Raw genomic sequence first — 19,869 nt, 5'->3', positions numbered from 1 at the left:
GTTTCAATAGCTGGAACCGGGATAATTTCCCAGCATAGACCAAGCACTCTGCTTGCGCTCTCTTTGTCTCATATCTTGAGAATGTTTTGTTACATAGGAGCAACCAGACTAGCTCAGAGCAGCGAACCATTTGGTCCTGTCACCAACAGGAGCCAAGAACAGCTGCTGCAGAGGAAGGTTCAAGAAGCCCTGCAGTAGTCTTCTTGGCTAGCCTGTCCGTAGCGTTACCTCTGAACCCTGAATAACTAGAGACGGGCTTAAGTCCTGAAGCAGGATGGCTTATAGCCCTTCCAAAACTCTTATGTATTTTAACATTTACTGTTGGGGATCTCCCTCTTGCCCGGGCAATCCCACAGTCCCTTTTGAAATCCTGCTGGCTCCGGGCCTCAGGGATAGCATGTGGCAATGAAAGGCAGTTGGTGATTAACTGGCCCCCATCCCCTCCCCGCCACATGATGCAACGGAATAGTTTACTACTGGCCTTAAGTGCTCACGCTGCTGTGATCAAGAGCGTTTCCTTGACAAGCTTTCTCACAATGAGAAAGCCATAAAGCTGAATGACATTTGTCTCTCTAAGGAGGACATGATGATAAAAGGGGCATGGACACCCTCTCCCTCCCCGGTTCTGCTTACATTTTCTGATTCCCTGCAACTCTGAAGGGCTGCTCTCCCCACCGACTTGCATCAGAACAACTGGGTGGTAATTTGCACCTTTTATTCTTGGGCAGATCTGTGTGCAGGCCCTCTCCCTTCTGAAGAAGTGGCCTATATTGATTTTTAGTCCATCTGGGGTTTGTTTGTTTGTTTTTCTTTTACTGGGTTTAAGTATCCCCAACTGAGCTCAGCCTCTATTGTGCTAGGCAGCATTGCGTACATATAGTAAGAAGCAGAACCTTCCCTGAAGCACTTACAGTGGAAATAGACAAGATGGACGAAGGGCGAAAGAAAGGAACAGACAGGTGAGGTAAATGACCTCAGCCAGGAGCAGAGCTGAGAATAAAACCCAGGTTTCCCAAGTGCCAGTGGTGTGCCCTGTCCACTAGACCATGCTGCCTTAGGGTTTGTCATCACAGCAGCGTTAACTCAAGGGTTTACTCTAGTGTTGCCCACAACTCCAGTCCTGTCCATGCACAGTCTTCACTCAAGTGTGGTGGTGCTTTCAATTCCAAGTGGCTGGCCCGATGGGGGTGGGGGCTATAAGCTACAGCTCGAATTAGCACAATTTGCCAGCTGCTAACAGGAGCGAGGACACAGGGTAGTTCCGCTTGAGGGACACTAGTCCTCCGATGCCTTCACACAATTTCCACCCCACCCTCGTGTGCCATGAAAGAACAGACCACTTCGCCCACAGGTCGCTGGGGAAGTATCCACAGAGCAGCTCAGATAATAGCAGCACAAAGAACCGGGGTGGGAGGTCGTCCCAGAGTTGTAGCGCCACACAGAAGCGAGTGCAGTGGCAGGGTGGGCACAGCATCTCGAGCGCTGCTTCACAGTGGGGCTGCTCCCACCCGAGAGAGGAGTAACAGGAGTGAACTCTGCAGTGATGGCCTCTCCGTCTCCCCGGAGGCATGAAGTGAGGAAGGGAGGAGGCTGTGCTGCTCGCCTTGCTGATCAGGATCAGTGGGTGAAGACATGAACACTAAATCCATTGAGAACAGCAGCCAAATCCTAACCTGTCCTCGGTGAACTGCAATTGCACCCACCAGGCAAGCCCTATAATGTATCTCCTCAATTGTGCGCCAGGGCTCCCAGAGTGCCTGGAGACCTCTCATGCCACTTGGCTTTCCCTCCCGTTAACAGCTGAGGGAGGATGACTTTGAATGCCTCATTTCCTGTTGCTAAATGCCTGTTCTGAGCACTCCACCTAAGGCCAGGGACCAAGATTATACTTTTCAAAGTTGTCTGAACGGCTGCAGGCGACTTTGGTCCTCAGTAAAACGATCTAACGTGAGGGCTTCACTGAGTGGGCAGGGGGCTGGCTTTGTGGCATGCCAGACAGATGTCATGATTTCTTTCCTACTGTGCCTGTGTTCTTTCCGGAACTTGTCATCTGCTGCCTGTCTAGTCAAACGTTGCAGGCCTTGGAGTCCGTGGACTTTTGGCCACTGACTACGGTCTGGGTGCAGGGTTTGGCCCTGTGAGAAATGTAATTCTCAGCATAGTAGACACCAAATCCATCCTGTTTCAGTTCCAATTATGAATTGGTTGGAACGTCTGTGCCAGTACGTGTCCACGCAGGTTTTCCTCTTGTTAGATCCAAACTGCACCTCGACTTCCTTATAAAAACTCCCGGGGGAGGAAAATTGCACAACTTGAATAAACTCCCACTTGTTTAAATGTTTGCCTCGTAAATTATTAAAGGCGTCTGAAGGCAGACCAGGGTTGAGAACAATCAAAATAAGATCCCTGTTAAAATAAACTTTTTGGGGGGAGGGCGGGGAAAGCAGTTTGAATTTCTTTTTTTCTTAAAAGGAGGATGTTTCTTCAGAGCACAGGAAGCCAAATATGCCTGCAAAAGCAAATAATCGTCAGGCTGCTGCAGAGAATGGGAAGAAGGCGCAGGCCTCTGACTTAATTAACTCCACATGTCCACTCTACATGCAGGCTTTTTAGCTTGAAATGGTGATATTTTTACCTCCCTCCTTGCCTGGCTTTGCTCTTGCTATTAAATAAATAAAAAATAAATTAATTAATGGAGATAGCTTATCTCCTAGAACTGGAAGGGACCTTGAAAGGTCATCAAGTTCAGCCCCCTGCCTTCACTAGCAGGACCAAGTACTGACTTTTGCCCCAGATCCCTAAGTGGCCTTCTCAAGGATTGAACTCACAACCCTGGGTTTAGCAGGCCAATGCTCAAACCACTGAGCTATCCCCCGGATTGTCATTTGGCCCTCCACCTATCTATTAATTAGCTATCCTGGGAGCAGTGTGTTGGTTAACAGCTGTTTGGCACCGATATAACTCTGCATCTGTAACTGACAAAAGGGACTAATTCTGATCGCTCAGAAAAACAAGGACCAAGTGTGTCAACCTTGCCTTCCCCTCCCATTCTAAATTCCCTGCATCCTTAGGTAAAGCTTTGTTGAGTGTTATTATCTAGCATAGACGTCTGTCTGTGTGTATAGAATCATGGAGCTATAGAACAGGAAGGGACCTCAAGTGGTCATCTAGTGTGACCTCCTGCACTGAGGCAGGGTGAAGTATGCTTAGAGTGTAGCTGTGAGCTAAGGGGTGAAAAGATTCCTAGTATGTAAGTGGTGGTGTGCTTGTGATGGGGACAGCTATGGAGATGGAAGTCTTGAAATATGTGCAGTGGCCATACAAGGTTCTCCTCCCCCACTGCTCTGCCGGTGTGCCTGTTTGGAGGAACTGCCTCTTGGGCATGGCCCATTCCTGAGACGGCTAATGGATGGTCTGTGGGAATTGGATTGAGACCTCCAAACTCATCTTCTGGTGGGCGTCAAAGCCTATACTTGGGACTTTGCCATTGGCAGCCAGCAACCTGTGTAAGTGCATCTGTACAGACTTACAGTGTAGACAAGAAAAGCTGGGATTTGCACTAGTTTCAAGCACCAGTTAACTTGACCAGCACACATGGTGGCTCTCCTGGTCTACACTTGCGGGTTGCACGGTTGCAGCGATACTGGTTGCTGGCTACATATGGCTAAATTGGGGTTAAATTCTGAGCTAAATTCAGCCTGACAGTCCCCAGAAGCTCCATATTATGTTGGCATATTCATAATTCCCCTGACATCCTCCTTTCCAAGCTTCTGTTTGTTAGAACTTCAAGTGTAACAGCCAGTGGCAATGATTCACACTGGTCCTGCACGGAGGCAGGTAACTGGCCAAAAGGGTTGCATTGCACATAGAGTCTCAGCTGGTGTAAATCAGCATCAATCCACCTTCGGTACCTTTCAGTGGCCTCCACTGTCCCAGTATCTGAGCACCTCCCAATCTCTAATGCACTTATCTTCTCTACGGTGGAAATGCTACTGTTCCCATTACACAGATGGGGAACAGAGGCCCAGACCGACTAAGTAAGTAGCCCAAGATCACACAGGGAGTCTGTGGCCATGGAGACTCCAAGTCCTGAGCTCCAACTCCTAGATCATCCATCCTTTCTCATTGACGTCAATAGGGCTATGCCACTTAAACCAGCTGAAGAGCTGGCCTGGGACATCTCTTTCTTAAATACTTCCCCCTCTCTAGTATAGCAAAATAACTGCATGTAAGGAGGGTAAGGAAGTGATTTGTGTGTGTGTGTATATTACACACACATACACACACAAAACACTTTCTTATGCCAACTTGCATCAGATGTAGGTTCCTATTTTATATATATATGTAGGTTCCTATTTTAAGTTGATTATCCTTGGATGCCCCAGCAATGTGGCTTCCATGTGCTGTTGGGTTAATTACTTGTTAACAACTCCCTCTTTGGTGGTGATGTTGGCAGCTGAAAGCAAAGTGGGTGTTTTTTTTTACATCCATGATTAGATCTCATTAAAGCAGAACATAATTCATAGAAGAATATTTCAGCCTCAGCGTTCAATTCTCATTCACCATGTGAGCAGGGAGACTAAGTGGAGGGGGTTTTAGGAATGATTTCAGTTCCTATTCATGTCTCTGAGTGGTAGAGGGGCACCACATGGGTTCCAAGTGCTATTCCTCTCTCCCATCCAATCACTCTGTTATGGTGCTAGAGGAAGCCAGGCAGTGCTAGACAGAAGAGAATTCCACACATCCCCCTGCTTTGTAATTTGGGATGTATCCGCTATCTAAGCTGCATTGCACTTTACGCAGATAAACACATCTCACAGATGAGGTGACTGATGCAAATACTCTGGATAGAAGGCTCTTAAAACCAGCACAGATTGCTAGCGTTAAGGGACTGATTCTCCTCTTACTGTCAGTGGTGTAAATCTGGAGGAACCCCTTTGAGTTCAATGGGATTACATTGTTTTTCCAATCATGCTGCGCTAATGGTGAATCAGGTTGAAAGGGTGTCGCCCTTTTATTTTATTTTTTGAATGGTCTGTAGCTTCCTCCATACCCAGAGCCATGTAACAGAGACACATTTATAAATACGGACCCTGATCTTCTATTCTGAATGATGCAGGCAGTCCCCATGAGCCTGTTTCTCATTTATGCCAAGGCCCCTCTACAGCACATTGGCGGGATAAAAGGGTCTTACACCCGGTATAAATGGCCCTTGCTTTTTAAGGCTCCTATGCACTGCCAGAGTTCTGCAAAGGGTCCATTGACTTCAGTAAGGCTCTGCATGGATGCAATTACACGGTCGGGACCACATTTTAAATCATTGTATCCTCTTCCTGCTCCTTACCTCTAAGTATCTGTGACTTGAAAACATCAGTGACCTTTTAACCATCTTCCCAAGGTAACCACTTTCTGTTCCTTCCCTGGTAAGTCTTTCACACACGCTCCTCCCTAGATCCAGCTACCATTCTATATTGAGCCACCTGGGTCTATTATTTTAGGGACGGGCTATCATAGTTGTCATGAAATAGTCAAAAAAAAAAAAAAAAAAAAAAAAAAAGCTTGATTGACCTTTAACTTGAACTGATACAAGAATAAATACCCCACCTCTCCCGAGTTGTATCGTCTCACATTCTAGAGAGGAAGCCCTTTTCAGGAGACAGATGCAAAGTTTCTTTTATCTTCAAAGATTCGTTTTGGTTTTGTTTTGTTTTTTTTCTTTAAGGGCTTAACAGTCTCTGCTTTTAAGCTAGTTTCAGCCAGTTCCTTTTTTGCTGTCTGTTCACACTTGTGTGTGAAACTTGGAGCGCTGGCTTTGGCAGTCTCTTTGAGCCCAAATGATGCTTCAAGAGAAAGTGTTTCTTAATGGCCCCTATTGGAAAGCAATAGCTGTGGCGATATTCATGCAGCTGTATAGCCTGACTAAAGGCAGGTAGGTGTATTAATCAGGATGGGAAACCCAGGAGTCCGTTAAAACTTGGCAAGCGATGGGAGCATTTTTAGAAAATAAAAAGAGCTTTACAAAGCTGTTATTGTCAGAAAAGTGACTCAATTAAAATCCCCTCACAGGGGTTCTTGATTTATCTGATGGGGCTCCCATCTCCGCTTTAACTCAGTGCCTTAGAAATAACTAGCAATCTCTTTTCTTCCCAGCCTGTGGGATTTATTCCCACTGACATCTGTGTGCAGCTTGCTTAGTTGTCAAGTAGAATTTTGTTTTTTCAACTTGCCTCCTCTGCAAATCCAGCCTGGTGTCTGATCGTTCGGCTCTGCTCTTTCTGCTGGTTATAAAGGCTTTGCAGTTAGTTGATTTTTGGATGTTGCACCGGCCAGAATAAAATCCTGGTCCCCCTTTCTGTGGAAGTATCGTGCTAAAAAAAAAACCCTCCTCCCAAACCCATGTTCCTGCCAGGAAAATAAGTGGCTATGTCTGAATTACAGGGGCAGACATCCTGAGTAAGTCCTTTTTTGTCAGTGTTTAAAAAGCTCATAATCCTGCGGTTTAACCAGAGAATTGGGAAATCCTAAATCTGCCAGTCACTTAAGCCCCAGATCAGCAAAGTACTTAAGCACGTGCTTTGCTAATGGAGAATTGAACCTCTCTGTGTCTCAGTTTTCCAGTCTGCAGAATGGCGTGATCCTTACAGCACTGTGGGTAGAGCTTTCAAAAATCCCACCCTATATCTATGTATTTTTTCCCCCTGCTTTTCAGTGTACTTTAACAATGCCCTCATGGAGAGAGCTGGAAAATCCATCCAGATGAAATTTCCAGGTTGGTGGTAGTCACTGCTACTAGAGGTAGTCTCGATGTGTCCGGCCAGCCTGCTTTTCACATAGCAGGGACCACACAGGCCCGAGAGGTCCGTGTTTCTCATGTGGCTGTGCTTAGATGCATGCCAAGTGGTAGTGCTGTCCAAGAAGGAGTAGCCCCGAATCCAGGGGATAGTGGTGCCAACATGTCTACCTGCCAGCTTGGAAGGTAATGAGAGAAGCCTTGATTACAGGTTAAGACTGTGCGTTAGTAGAAAATAGTCATTTTGTTTGCCTTCCCTCCCCCCCCCCCCCAAAGTGTGGGTTTGCAACAACACTCTATTCAGTGCTTCCGCCCCACCCCTTTCTGCCCTCAACTAACTTTTTAATTTTTTTATCTATCACAGGGTGGGGTGGCTGATTGGTTTTTACATTTTTCACAGGAAATCCCAATGCAAGTACAGGCCCCAATCCTGCCATGTGATCCAGGTGTGCTCATGTAGGATCCTGTTGAAGTCAGTGGGGCAGAGAAGTGTGACTGAGTAGGAACAGAGCCTATGGTCTGTCTCGGCTGGGCCCATTCACGCATCTGTCTGCTGCTCTGCCTTCTAAGGTTTTTTAAATAAAAGAAGCCTTCCAGACAATGGCTGTTTGGATTACAATAGCCCAGAATCCAGCTGTGTTCTGCACTATGCAAATATATAGTAAGGGAGAGTCACTACCCCGAAGAGCTTGCAGTATGAATAGATGAGATAGACAAAGGGTGGGAGGAGAAACTGAAGCACAGAGGGGAAAGTGACTTGCCCAAGGTCACCCAGCAGGTCAGTGGCAGAGCCAGGAATAGAAGCCAGATCTCCTGAGTTCAGTTCAGTGCCCTAAATAGTTGGCCATGCTGCCTTCCGACGAGGCTCAATAAGAGTTACGTGACTAACATGGAGAATCACCGGGGTGCTCGCTTCTAGATTTCATTGTTTTTCTTTTAGAAACGGAGGCCAAGGCATCCAGCAGCTCCCATTGAAGTTGGACTTGATCCAGATTAGGCAGGTGTCAAGGTGGCCAGAAATTGTCCCAGGGGTTCTATTTACGTTGAGGAAAATTTCACACCAAAGGCAAGAGTAGAGCAATACCCTTGGGGCAAACTGAAGGCTGCCGAGCTTTGCCCAGTGACTTTCCTGCTGCACTAGAAAGCTGTTGCAGGCATAAGGGCAAGTAGGATTTGGCCCTGTGTGAATATATCCGTAATTTAGCAGAACGGCTTGCAGGCAGGAGGCCAAAGGCATTTTGACGTGTGTTTAATACATGCTGTTCACATTCCCCCTCTCCCTCACCCCCCCTTAAAAATGCACTATGGGTTTCTCCGGCCTAGAATAAAAACCGAATGTACCTGGATATTTTAATTTATAATTGCCTAATAATGAAAAGGTTTTTTCTTGGGTCGGATGACAGACAACCTGTTAGCTTCAATAGGAGGCAGAACAAATAAGACTTAAGCAAACTCGCTTGTTGCCACTCTAAATGTTTCATGCTGTTCTCTAATGGAATCCTTGCCTTGGTGTAATAGTCTACTTAGAGAGAGAGTAAAGTACATCCTGTTTGCAAGGCAATTAAGAGACCCAATGAGAGAGAGTGAGAGTAGATCCAGAGTAGCACTGACATAAGTTATTGCTCCCTTGGCTAGTAAGAAACTGTAATTGTAGTGTAAATAGCTCATTCAGCTGTGCCTTGTACATGGACACATCGGCACCTGGTTAGCTCCAGCTTCCTACCGAGGGGTAAAAGAATTCGTGAGTCATGGATATTGGCGCCGAAACACCTATTCGGTCATCTTGTCTATTCCCTTCCCTCAGTTGCTTCTGAAGTTGGGCAGGAAGGGAATTTCCACACACACACTGTAGAAGATATTGATCTTCTGGTTATTGAAGTCTAGCACTGGGTCTGATCCTCCACTCATTTAAAGCACTGTAACTCCAGTGATTTCAGTAGAGCTGCTCCTGATTCTTGCTAGTGTGAAAGGAGACTTGGATTCATGGGATGAAATCCTGGCCCCACTGAAGTTAATGGAAGGTTTATCACTGCCTTCCATGGGGCTAAGATTTCATCATGTGTCTTAAAAGTCGTATTGGGCATGTTGACCTGGGGTCTGTCTGATCCAGCTCCCACTGAAGTTAATGGGGCTCTTTTTTTCCCCAGGACTTGGGTCAGGCTTTAGCAGAAGAGACCACTTGATAGGCTCTTTCCCATTGAAGAATCAAGCAGGAATAGCTTTTGGGTTGGGTGTGTGGGAGAGAGGACTCGAATACACCAAATGGATGTAACTGGTGGGTACGCCTCTGTTGATACAACTTTTCTAATTTTGCCAGAGACCTTAGAGAAGGTAGAACATAAAGTTCATTCATTTTACCCCCAAAATAGTGGTCTCACCTCTCAGCAAACGTTAAATAGCACAATGCTGTAACAAGGGCTCATCTTCCTAGGATGCCATGATTTCTACAGCAGTGGGCTACACCCCGTTTCTCTATCATAGAATCAGAAATGCTTAATCACTTAGATTGTAAGTTCTATAGGGCAGGGACTGTCTTCTTGTTCTGTTTGAACAGTGTCTATCACGGAGAGGGGTGGGGGTCCACGGCCATGATTGGGGGCTCCTATGTGCTACTGCCAGGCAGATAATAGTAAATGTCTGGCCAGATCATATTTTTGAGGTATCTTCCTTTCTTCTCTGAATGCATTTTGCAAATTGGCAAGTAATTCACAATGGGTCTCCCAGTCTCTGATGTGAATTAGCAAAGAGCCATTGACAAGGGAGAAGAACTGACCTGAAAGAAGATGACAGTAGGTGTGAACTTCTAGGAAATGGCTGGCAAAAGTTTCCTAGGCTGCAGAGGAGGCACAGAGGAAGGATCAAAGGTCAACTGGCAAAGATGACACCACAAGGGTGTTGCTTTTTATTAGAGAGCGAAGGAAGAGGTGACAATGGCATGCACTGGAGACAGTAAAGGCTGAAACCATGAGTAGTTGAGATAAAGGCAAAGTCTTGAAAAATAGTATCTGACATTTTAAGTTGGGGTGGGGAGGGTATAAAGGAATGAGGAACAGAATAGCTACAATGTAGCTAAATCATTGTTTGGGGGACACGTTGCCGTTGCAGATCTCCTGAAATCCTTCTTGGAAGGGCGTAAAGAGAGAGTGGACCTGGGACTTGTGATTCCAGGCAATGACGTGGGGAAACAATAGGAATAATCAGCCCTTCTATCTGCTGGAACGTGACTGCCGCATACCTGTGGGATGCCAGCCTGCTCAGTTTTATAATCCCCAGAGGTGTGTAGCTAAAGCTTTTAATCAGCTCTTTCTGGAAACCGCATTGCTGTAGCTACTACCGTTCTGTGGCGAAGCCATTAACAGATACAGTAATGGAAAGTCCTGGCAAGTCCTGTGAAACAGGGACGAGCCTCCTGGCTCCCTTCGTCCTTCAGCTGTGAAGATGGCAAGCGTGGTGTGAGGGAGAAGCAGGGGAAGAGCTGCAGAGGGCTTCACTGCTAGGTCCCTGGTTAGAATCCTAATCCAGACCAACAGCTGTTGCACGTAGTTACCTGATGGCTGTCCAGTGGCCTATGTAAAATGAGTAGCTTGTCCCTGTAGGGATTTTGAAGTGGGTATCTACCCATCACACGGGGTGTCCTTGTTGGCAGTCAGGTCAAGAAGAGTGACCCATCCTCTGGTTTCTAGAAGGGGCCCTTCAAAACCTTATTTGAGGCCCAATTGTGAAGGCTGTTTGGGGGGGACTGATGGGTGAGAACTCAGACTTGTGCCAATCTGGCTCTTGGCCAAGAGGACTTTGTTTTCCCAGGCTGTTGGATTGATGCAGATTTGTTTCCCAAGCTGGAAAATTCAGTGGTTGGTGGCGAAGCTGCCAGCTGCCGAAGCACAAAGAGCTGTAACTGAGGGCTGTGTAGCTAAATACCTGATCTCTAATGCAGTCAGATACTTTCACTATTGAGTAGCGTCAGGTATCCTGGGATTGTTCCGTGCATCAACAAGCACACCTGTCCTGGTCTTCGGGGGGATACTGGTGATCATTTCAACTGGTTATGCAGTTCAAATTGTTAAACCTTCTTTGGCAAGGTTTTAAGTTTGTTAGTTTGTCGGGTGCTTCAGATGCTCTTTAATTCTCTCCTCCTCTTGTCTTTCAGGTTCAGCAATGCCTCTAGCAGCCTGGTTCAGCCTGCTGCTTCTCTGTCTTTGTATTGGTACTACCAGGACCTGCTCCCCAGGATGCCACTGTGAAGTGGAGAGTTTTGGTCTCTTTGACAGCTTTAGCCTGACCAAGGTGGATTGCAGTGGAATAGGGTCACACATTGTTCCTGTCCCTATCCCGCTGGATACTTCCTATTTGGATCTGTCCTCAAACAAACTGGAAACCATCAACGAGTCAGTGCTGACCGGCCCTGGTTATACCACCTTGGTGAGCCTTGACCTGAGCTATAATAAAATTGCTAAGATCTCTTCCACGACCTTCTCTAGGCTCAGGTATCTGGAATCCTTGGATCTGAGTCATAACTCTTTGGCAGTCCTTCCAGATGAATGCTTCCCCAGTTCACCCCTGGGGGACATAGATTTGAGCAACAACCACCTCCTGGATATAACGTTAGATGTCTTTGCTTCCAAAGGTCAAGGGAAACCCATTAACGTGGATCTGTCCAACAACATGATAAGCGCAGTCACAAGACACAATGACAAAAACATCCCCAACATCCAGAGCTTAAATCTGTCTGGAAACAGACTGAAGACTGTGCCCAACCTCCAAGGGATTCCCCTGCGATACGTAAATCTCGATGGGAACCCTCTGGCCAAGATTGAGAAAGGAGCTTTCATGGGACTGAAGGATTTAATTCATTTATCTCTCAGCAGCTTACGTGGCTTTAGAGAGATCTCTCCTTACAGCTTCAAAGAACTATCCAACCTCCAGGTACTCGATTTATCCAGCAACCCCAACCTTAAGTTGTTGAGTGCCGAAGTAGTCTTTGGTCTAAGCTCCTTGCAAGAGCTCAACCTGTCCAGTACAAGTGTTTCCTTCTTGCCAAAGACTGTGCTGAAATACTTACCTACCATCAAAAGCATTACCTTGGGGAAGAATGTACAGTGTCTTAAGGTGATCAAGGAAGGACAGTATCACCAACAAATTGGGCTGACCAAAAAAGAGGTCCTCAGTTGTCATGACAGCCATGGGTCCGTAGCAGCAGCACCCTATGTCTCGTGATGGAAGTTGAGGGGAAAGGGCTGAGGGAGATTGTACAGCTATCTGGACTGAAATGACCTGCCGCGTGCCTTTCGTTAATAATTTATACGTTTGTATATGCCAATACTTGACGGTGTGTGTCTTTACATTCCGTATTGCTGCCCACCGTTTTCTGCCTCTTGATTCCTGCAAGCATTTGCAAGTGATAGGTGCGACATGGCTGCCCCAAACGGTGTTCGCTGTGAATGGGGAGCAAGTGGGGTCGCTGTTTTGAATTTCTGAGGAAGGACAGAATATCTGGGGAGAAAATGCATTCAGCCCAGGCTTATTTGCAGGAGCAAAGCTAGCCCTGTCTACGGCATGCACCAAAATGTGTTAACTCCGCAGTCATTTGCTTACAAATCCATGCTTTATCTATTTTGTTTTTCCCAAGAAGTGCCTTCCAGATGTTGCCTTCATTAGCAGTGCCCTGCTCATTGTTATGCACTTTCAGTCTGAAGAAACCGTACTGAGCAAACCTGAGTACAGGGTGTTTCTAATGCTTGGCTGCTGTTTGCATAAAAGTGCAATGAACACTTGGTACCTGGGGACCATTTGCCCCCACCTCACCCCGATCCTTTCCGCACAGGATTGCATTAGATCCTCCACTGGAAATCCCGGGGGCCTTCTGATGCAGATGTGTTGAACCTTAGTGGTCTGTCAAAGACCGAATGTTCAAACTCGGCGCTGTGCCATTCGAAGGACTGAAGGCTGTTCCCGTGGACCCAGCCCCCCGGGTGCCGTGCAAGCAGCTGAACAGAGCCCACTTGCAATAAGGGCAGGTTGTCTGGGAGTCCGACTCTAGCAGGGTAAATTAGATTGAGCTGTGAAAGGGAAAGCGCATGTCAACTAAATTAAAAACTCCCTCCCTTTCTTGGGCATTTAAAGAATGCTCAATGAGGCTCCTTATCTTGATAACCTCATCAAACCAAGATGGAAGCCCATGGGACTGAGAAGAAGCTGTCTCCTCTCTGACTTCCCCGGCCTAATAAGAACATGTGTGACGCAGCTGTGCTGTTTAATGCAATTTCATGCCAGAAAATGTGTTCAGAAGGTGGGGAGGAGGGAGACCGCTCCAGCCCCAAAGCCTGGGGCTACTGACTCCCGCTGTTTAATAGGCAAGCGTGCTACTACCTTATTCTATCTGGGAAAGGATCCTTTTCAGGGCCTGCTGCTCTGTGTCATTCTTTCCACTCTCGTGCTTGGCTTCTTGGCAGCTAACCGAAGTCTTGGGAGCACAGAGCAGTTTGAGTCGACTTTGCCCAATTGCCGGCATGCTGAATTTGGCAGAGGGAGAACAAAGCAGGAGCAAAGGGAGTGGGAGTGGCAGATGCCTCAGGCAACGAGGGGGGAACAACACACGAGAACTGGCGGTAAGGGAGCGAGATGCACAGCTCGAACAAATGGGGGGGAAGGAAGATGCTACAAGAGAACCAAGTGCCCACTCTGTGAATTCAATGGGGAATTTTGAGCCACGTCCCCAGAGAAACTCAGCCTGGATGGAGTTGTTTGCTTACCCCAGGCCTGAATCTGGCCTACCCTTCCTTGGTATGGGAAGGGCAGAGGGAGACAGCATGGGCAAAGTCTGCTCTCAGCTGCAGCAGTCGAAGAGCTTGTCTACACACACAGTTGCCCCACTTTCACTAAAGGAATTATTTTTCTTTTTAAACCAATTTAGTTGAGCCCATGCAAAAAGCTGTGTGGATGCTCTTATTTTTGTTTACAGCAGGGTTTTTTTAGCTTAGTTTAAGTCCATCAGGAACAGGTTTAAACTAAACAGCAATAAGCCACTCTTAAACCAGAATCAGTATGTCCACATAGGAGTTTGCACCGGATTAACTAAACCAGTGCAAATAGGTGTGCAGATGACCCCTGAGTTTATTGAAGTCTGACTTGAATCAGTGCAACAGTTATTAGAATCTGGCCCATTCTGTAGCCAGGCACCGAAGGTGGCTGTAGACAAGAAGGAAAATGTGAAAGGCAGGGAGTACACTAGCAGATTCTGCAGGGGATCTTGGGTAAATGCACTGTCCTCAAGAAGTGGGCATGGGAAGAAGACTGTTAGAAGTAGGTTAAGATACATCTGGTCACATATGTAATTGTTGAGTAGATTCCAACCTATGTTAGAGGAGGAGGGGTGAAAATCTAGTATACTTCATGGTGGAACAGCCTGCATTCTGAATCCAAAACACTGCAGTATCCATGGAACCCAGAAAGAGCTATATCTTCTCAGCTACATCCTCGAGAGTATTTTACTAATTGAAGTTACACTGCCCCACACCAGCTATCTGTGGTGATGGTAGAAAACTTTTGAGCAAATCAAAGCCAGTCACTGTCTTGGAAGGGCCAGATTCCCAGCTGGTGCAGTACACTGACCTACAGCAGCTAGGATCTGGCCTTGGATTTCCAAGTAGCTTCTCCAGTGGCTTGATCCTGTATCTTATCATTGAAATTAAATACACCTCTACCCCAATATAATGCTGTCCTCGGGAGCCAAAAAATCTTACTGCGTTATAGGTGAAACCGTTTTATATCGAACTTGCTTTGATCTGCCAGAGCGCGCAGCCACTCCCCGCCGGAGCGCTGCTTTACCGTGTTATATCCGAATTCCTGTTATATCGGGTTGCATTATATCAGGGTAGAGGTGTACTTTAAAAATCTTTTTTTCCCTTCACTGAGCCTTTTAAATGCTCGGCTTGCCGTTGGTTTTGCAAGTTTTTTCTTAAAAGGCAACAATATTGTCTTAGACGGAATGTGATTCTATAAAATCAGGAGGGAAATGATGAACAAATAGTAATACACCATGGTCTTGGGTTGGTTTGGGGTTTTTTCTTTCCTAATGGAGCCTGCCTTTTTAAGAGAATTTTTCTGCTGGCAGAAAACTTAATTTTTAAAATTATATATTTGTTTAATTTTATAGTTCTGTACTTAGATGAAATGTTCGGGGGATAATATACAGGCTGTAGAAGTTACTGCCTTTGCACCACTGTGGTAAATTTAATACCCAATGTGACAATCCAATTGAAGACTGCAAGATTTACTCTTGTAATCTCATGGTAGCCGCTAGCTAAATGAGTCTTATGAAGGGCTGGTAAATACCTTCTCTGTGTACTTTTTTTTTTAGACACTCTGCAGCATTGTAAAGCTTTGTGATTATTCACAATATAATAAAGTAATTTGGTGGAGACAAAAACAGCTCCTGGGTTTATTTCTCAGATGCAGCAAACTGCTTGGAGAGTGAAAACCGGTCACTAGTTACCATAGGCGCTGGCTCCAGGGCTGGAGCACCCATGGGGAAAAATTGGTGGGTGCTCTGCACCCACCGGCAACTCCCCGCCCCCCCTGCCCCAGCTCACTTCCTGCTCCGCCTCCTCCCCTGAGCACGCTACTGCGTCCTGCTTCTCCCCACTCCCTCCCAGCACTTGCGCCGCAAAACAGGTGTTTCATGCGGCAAGCACTGGGAGGGAGGGGGGAGGAGGAGGAACACGGCGCGCTTGGGGAAGAGGCGGGGCCGGGGCAGGGATTTGGGGAGGGGTCTAATGGGGCGGGGCGGGGGGGTGCAAGCACACACCAGCGCCAAGGAAAGTTGGCGTCTGTGCTGGTTACAAAGCACAAGCTTCCGCCTACCTCCACCCCAGCTGTAGCTGCATATTTCTCGTGCTCCATTTAACCATGCCCAAGTCAGTGGTATTGCAGTGGGCTTGTAGGTGCAGAACTCAGCCCATTGTATTTGACTTGGCCCTCTTGCTGGAAAGGGGTTAGTGACCCTCTGGTATGGCAGGGCTGCTCGCTGCAAGGAATACTCGAAAGAGGCTTTGGACACACAGCAATGGGGGATTCTTGCAGAGTGAATTTCCTGCTCCAAAACTCCTGGAAGAGACTCTCATTAACTTCAATGGGCTTTGGATCAGGACTCTATTAAGATGATGAGCAAATTGGAAATGTGGAGGAGGGGTGGGAAGGGGGAGTGTTTAATGACCGGCCAGATCCTTGAACCATTAGTACTGTTATGCTAAGGACCTCAGTCCACTGTAGCACAACAATGGTGGAGACTCAACTACACTTTGGATGAGTCATGCTTTTAGCAAATCTAAACACTGGCATGCGTGCAAACCACACGGAGCAGTGTTGGGCGTGCCCATGAACTGCTCTACAAGAGTGCGAGGGGGATCAGATGTTCTAGTAGAAGCAAGATCTTCTCTGCAGCCCAGTTCCCCAGCTGTGAAATACAGGTGATTGTTACCTTATCAGCACTGCCCCGGGAAGTAAATGCAACTGTTTGTGGTCCTCTGACACTATAGTGCAGGAAAGCCTATAAGTAAAAAATAGGAACATAGCTGGGTTGGGTTTTTTCCTTAGTGCTTTGCTGAGTCCTGCAGAGAAAGTCTCCTATTGTTTACTTTGAGCGTTTACAGTGATATGGTAGGAAAACAAAGATTCTATCTAAAGCAGTGCAAACAAATCCAATGAGCATGCTAGCCTCTGAGAATCTACGAAGATCCCTTTCACACTAATCCCCCAGAAACAACTGAAATCAGCAGTTACATGCACATTGCCCTGTCCAATTTTTTTTATACCGTTCACATGCCAGGGATTCTACCACATCTCTTGGGGAAGTTATTCCACAGTTTAATAGATCTGGAAGTTGGGAAATCTTTCCTGACATTGAGCCTAAAGTTTCCGTTTCTTAATCTTGTCCCGTTATTGACTAGTATCGCCCTAAACTTCGCCATTTGTGGCGTTTGCACCCTCTAGACATCGTTGGAAGTTTCTTTTGCCCTCCCCCCACCCACACACTCTCGCAGCTCTTCTTTGAACAACCTCCAGCTTTGTCAACAGCTAATGAGTTGCATGAAAAGGAACGCAGTATTCCAAAGGCAGTCAGATGGGAGCCTTAAAAAAAGGAACTATTATGCCCCTGTCTGTGATGGGCCGTATCTGCAGCTCAAAATTACACTGGCTATATATTTTTAATGGCCACATCACAGTACAAACTCAGTCCTGCTTGCCATCCAGTCTTACCCCCTAGTGTTTTTCTCATGGTTACGGGTTTCTCCTTCTTGCTGACTGCCAGTGGTTGGGGGTATTTTAACCCTTCCCCAACCCCACTTCCTCCTTAGATGCATTAGCTTGCAATTTTCTTATATTCAATTTGCTTTATTTCATACCCGTAAGGCTGGACTCTGTCTCTTTGCATTTTTCTGCCCTCTCTGGTGTTTGCAGCAGCACCAACTTGATTTCACCTGTGAATTTGGCCAGTGGAGCTATTTTATTTAAACAGTATGGGCAAGGCTATCTGAAGGAGAGCCACTGCGTCAAGCTTAAATATCAGTGTCCCACACAGCTACGAATGGATAAGTGTCCTGAAGAGCATCATATAGATTGTCTCTACTGTAACTTGACACCTTCAATGTGCTACAAATACTCATGCTTAAGGAACTAGCCCATGGTGACTATGGCCTGGTCTACACTGGGGGCAGGGGGGGAGGATCGATCTAAGATATGCAACTTCAGCTACGAGAATAGCGTAGCTGAAGTCGACGTATCTTAGATCGACTTAGAATCACTTTTCGCGTCCTTGCGGCGTGGGATCGACGGCCGCCGCTCCCCTGTCGACTCCGCTTCCGCCTCTCGCTGTGGTGGAGTTCCGGAGTTGACAATACTAAGAGGCAGTAATATTCAGTGCATGAAACTGCTGGGTCTTTAATAGTGTGTTTTACAGGCAGATAGTGAGAAAAAATCCTGCCGTGAAGAGCTTACAATCTAACTACATATGATACAAAGTATAGGAGATGATGCAGTTATTCTAATAAAGACTGTGTTGGGTGCCCTGGTATTTTAACGATATAGCATGACCAGTTAGACTGTAGACTTGCATGAGGCAACACGGTGGCTGCTTTATGTAGAGAACGGAAGCATTTTTAGAAACAGGAACACCTCCGACTTGACTCCAACACTAGGATATTTAGGTTAGCGGGAGGTTAGCAGAAGTGGCAGCACTGCTACTGTCTTGACAGTTCGTTACACCCGGTTGGAATCTCCGCTTTCAGTTTAGTGCCATTTGTCTAGCTTGCAGGAGAAAGTGGATCCTCCTAGAATTTAAGGCCAGCAGGGACCATCGTGATCATCTACTCTGACCTCCTACAGGCCCCAGAACCTCACCCTCCCACTGCTGTAATAGACTCAGAACTTCTGGCATGATTTCAAGACTTCCATTTATACAAAATCCACCATTGACCATCAAGTTGCAAGTTCGTACCAGCAAATGACCCATGTTGCAGAGGAAGGCGAAAAAGCCACAGGGTCTCTACCAATCTGACCTGGGGGCAATATTCTTGACTCCAAATATGATGATCAGTTAGACCCTGAGCATATGGGCAACACCCCCCAGGCAGATACCTGGGGAAGAATTCTCTGTAGTAACTCAGCCCTCCTCTCTGGCTGTTGGAGATATTTGCTTCTAGCAGTCGCAAATGGACCACATGCCATTGTAGGTAATCTCCTCGTACCATCCTGCCCCTCTACAGTGCACTGCAGATAGTGAGTGTGTCAATTCTCCTGGGTCCCAGGGCCCAGCTAGTTGTTACATTCTCCATGACAAGGGGCCCAGCCACCTTTCTTGCCAGTGTAACCGTTCATCTCTTATTTTAAGGGATGTCCCTTTCGGTGCCCCAAAGCCCTTACATCCTCTACCCAGTTAACAGAGGTCATTTTCCCCAGTGGTCAGCGCTAAGCATGCTCAGGTGCATATGCTCTGCTGCAAACAGATTATGATTTAGACTTTTTAAAAATAAGCTTTGCTCTGTAATTTCCATTCCATTGTACGTTTTCTTTCCAGCCTTAGTTGGTCACAGTCACTCGTTCGCTCAGAGTGGCAAGCTCTGACTCACTCTGTCCAGGGCAGAAAGTTGTGCTGTGGTGTTGATGGCTGATGTTCGTTGGACCCAGGGACTGAGTCTCGTTGAAACCGGTGGGAGTTGAGGGAGCACTGCAACCCCTTAGAGCGGGCCATTAGTTCTATCTTCGCAAATGACACATCTGCTCCTTCTGGCACTCCCTGTGGGCTTTACTTAAGGTTTCTGTTCCTTTCCTTAAAGGTTTTTTCAAGCCTTTTCCTGCTTAACAGCTGTGCCATCTTTTGGAGAAGGAGAAGCTTTCTTGGAGCCATGTTTTGTGAATGGGATTCTATTATATAGAGTAGAACTTTAATGAAGAAATGGTATTCCCCTTCCCTGTGTGTTGAATGAAGTCTGTATTGAATTGTGCAGAAGGTGTGTGTACCACTGCCCTCTACAGGACTGAATCAGAACAGTTCAAGTTTGTATCTTAGCCTCTGCTCTGCTATAACAATTCAAGTGGCTAGGGGGCCTGTGCCAATGGTGGAGAAAAGGTGGAGAAAGATGCTTTCTTCTGCCACTGAACAAGGAACCCTACTGCAGAGAGGTGAAAACTACCATCCCTAACACCACTCTGTTTCCCTTTCTATGCTTCACTGTACGGATTCTTCCTCGAACCTTCCCCAAACCTCTTCCTTCCACAGATTTAAAGAAACAGTACACACGTTCTCAATAAGGGTCTGTGCTTTTTGGAGCAGAAAGATCGGAGTTCTGTTGCTGGGTGCAAGTGGCCATGGGATATGGCAGAAAGATGATGCTAAAGTTCCTGGATGGCCAAAATACCCACCCTCTTTAATTATTTCTATTCATAGAAGCCGCTTTCTAAATATTACACTGCAATATTCTCTACTTATGAACCGATCATCTACTAAACTTGAGCAGGAGAAATCATCCCAGACTGCTGTACAGCTGGAGAGTGGATAAATAATTAGAAATGCCATTAAATGCAGA

The 19,869-nt window shown here is 46.6% G+C and overlaps 1 protein-coding gene across 1 annotated transcript; it reads left to right on the top strand.

The window, feature by feature from the left end:
* The first annotated feature begins 9,052 nt into the window (after positions 1-9,052).
* TSKU (tsukushi, small leucine rich proteoglycan) lies at positions 9,053-12,004 on the top strand. The gene is made up of 2 exons (XM_065397744.1): positions 9,053-9,065; positions 10,938-12,004. The coding sequence occupies exons 1-2, from the start codon at positions 9,053-9,055 to the stop codon at positions 12,002-12,004; spliced, it is 1,080 nt and encodes a 359-aa protein (XP_065253816.1).
* The last annotated feature ends 7,865 nt before the right edge of the window (positions 12,005-19,869 follow it).

This window comes from Emys orbicularis, chromosome 1 (genome assembly GCF_028017835.1).
Source record: "Emys orbicularis isolate rEmyOrb1 chromosome 1, rEmyOrb1.hap1, whole genome shotgun sequence".
Classification (NCBI taxonomy): domain Eukaryota; kingdom Metazoa; phylum Chordata; order Testudines; family Emydidae; genus Emys; species Emys orbicularis.
The sequence above is the reverse complement of the archived record's forward strand: the minus strand, read 5'-3'. Positions and strand labels throughout refer to the sequence as shown.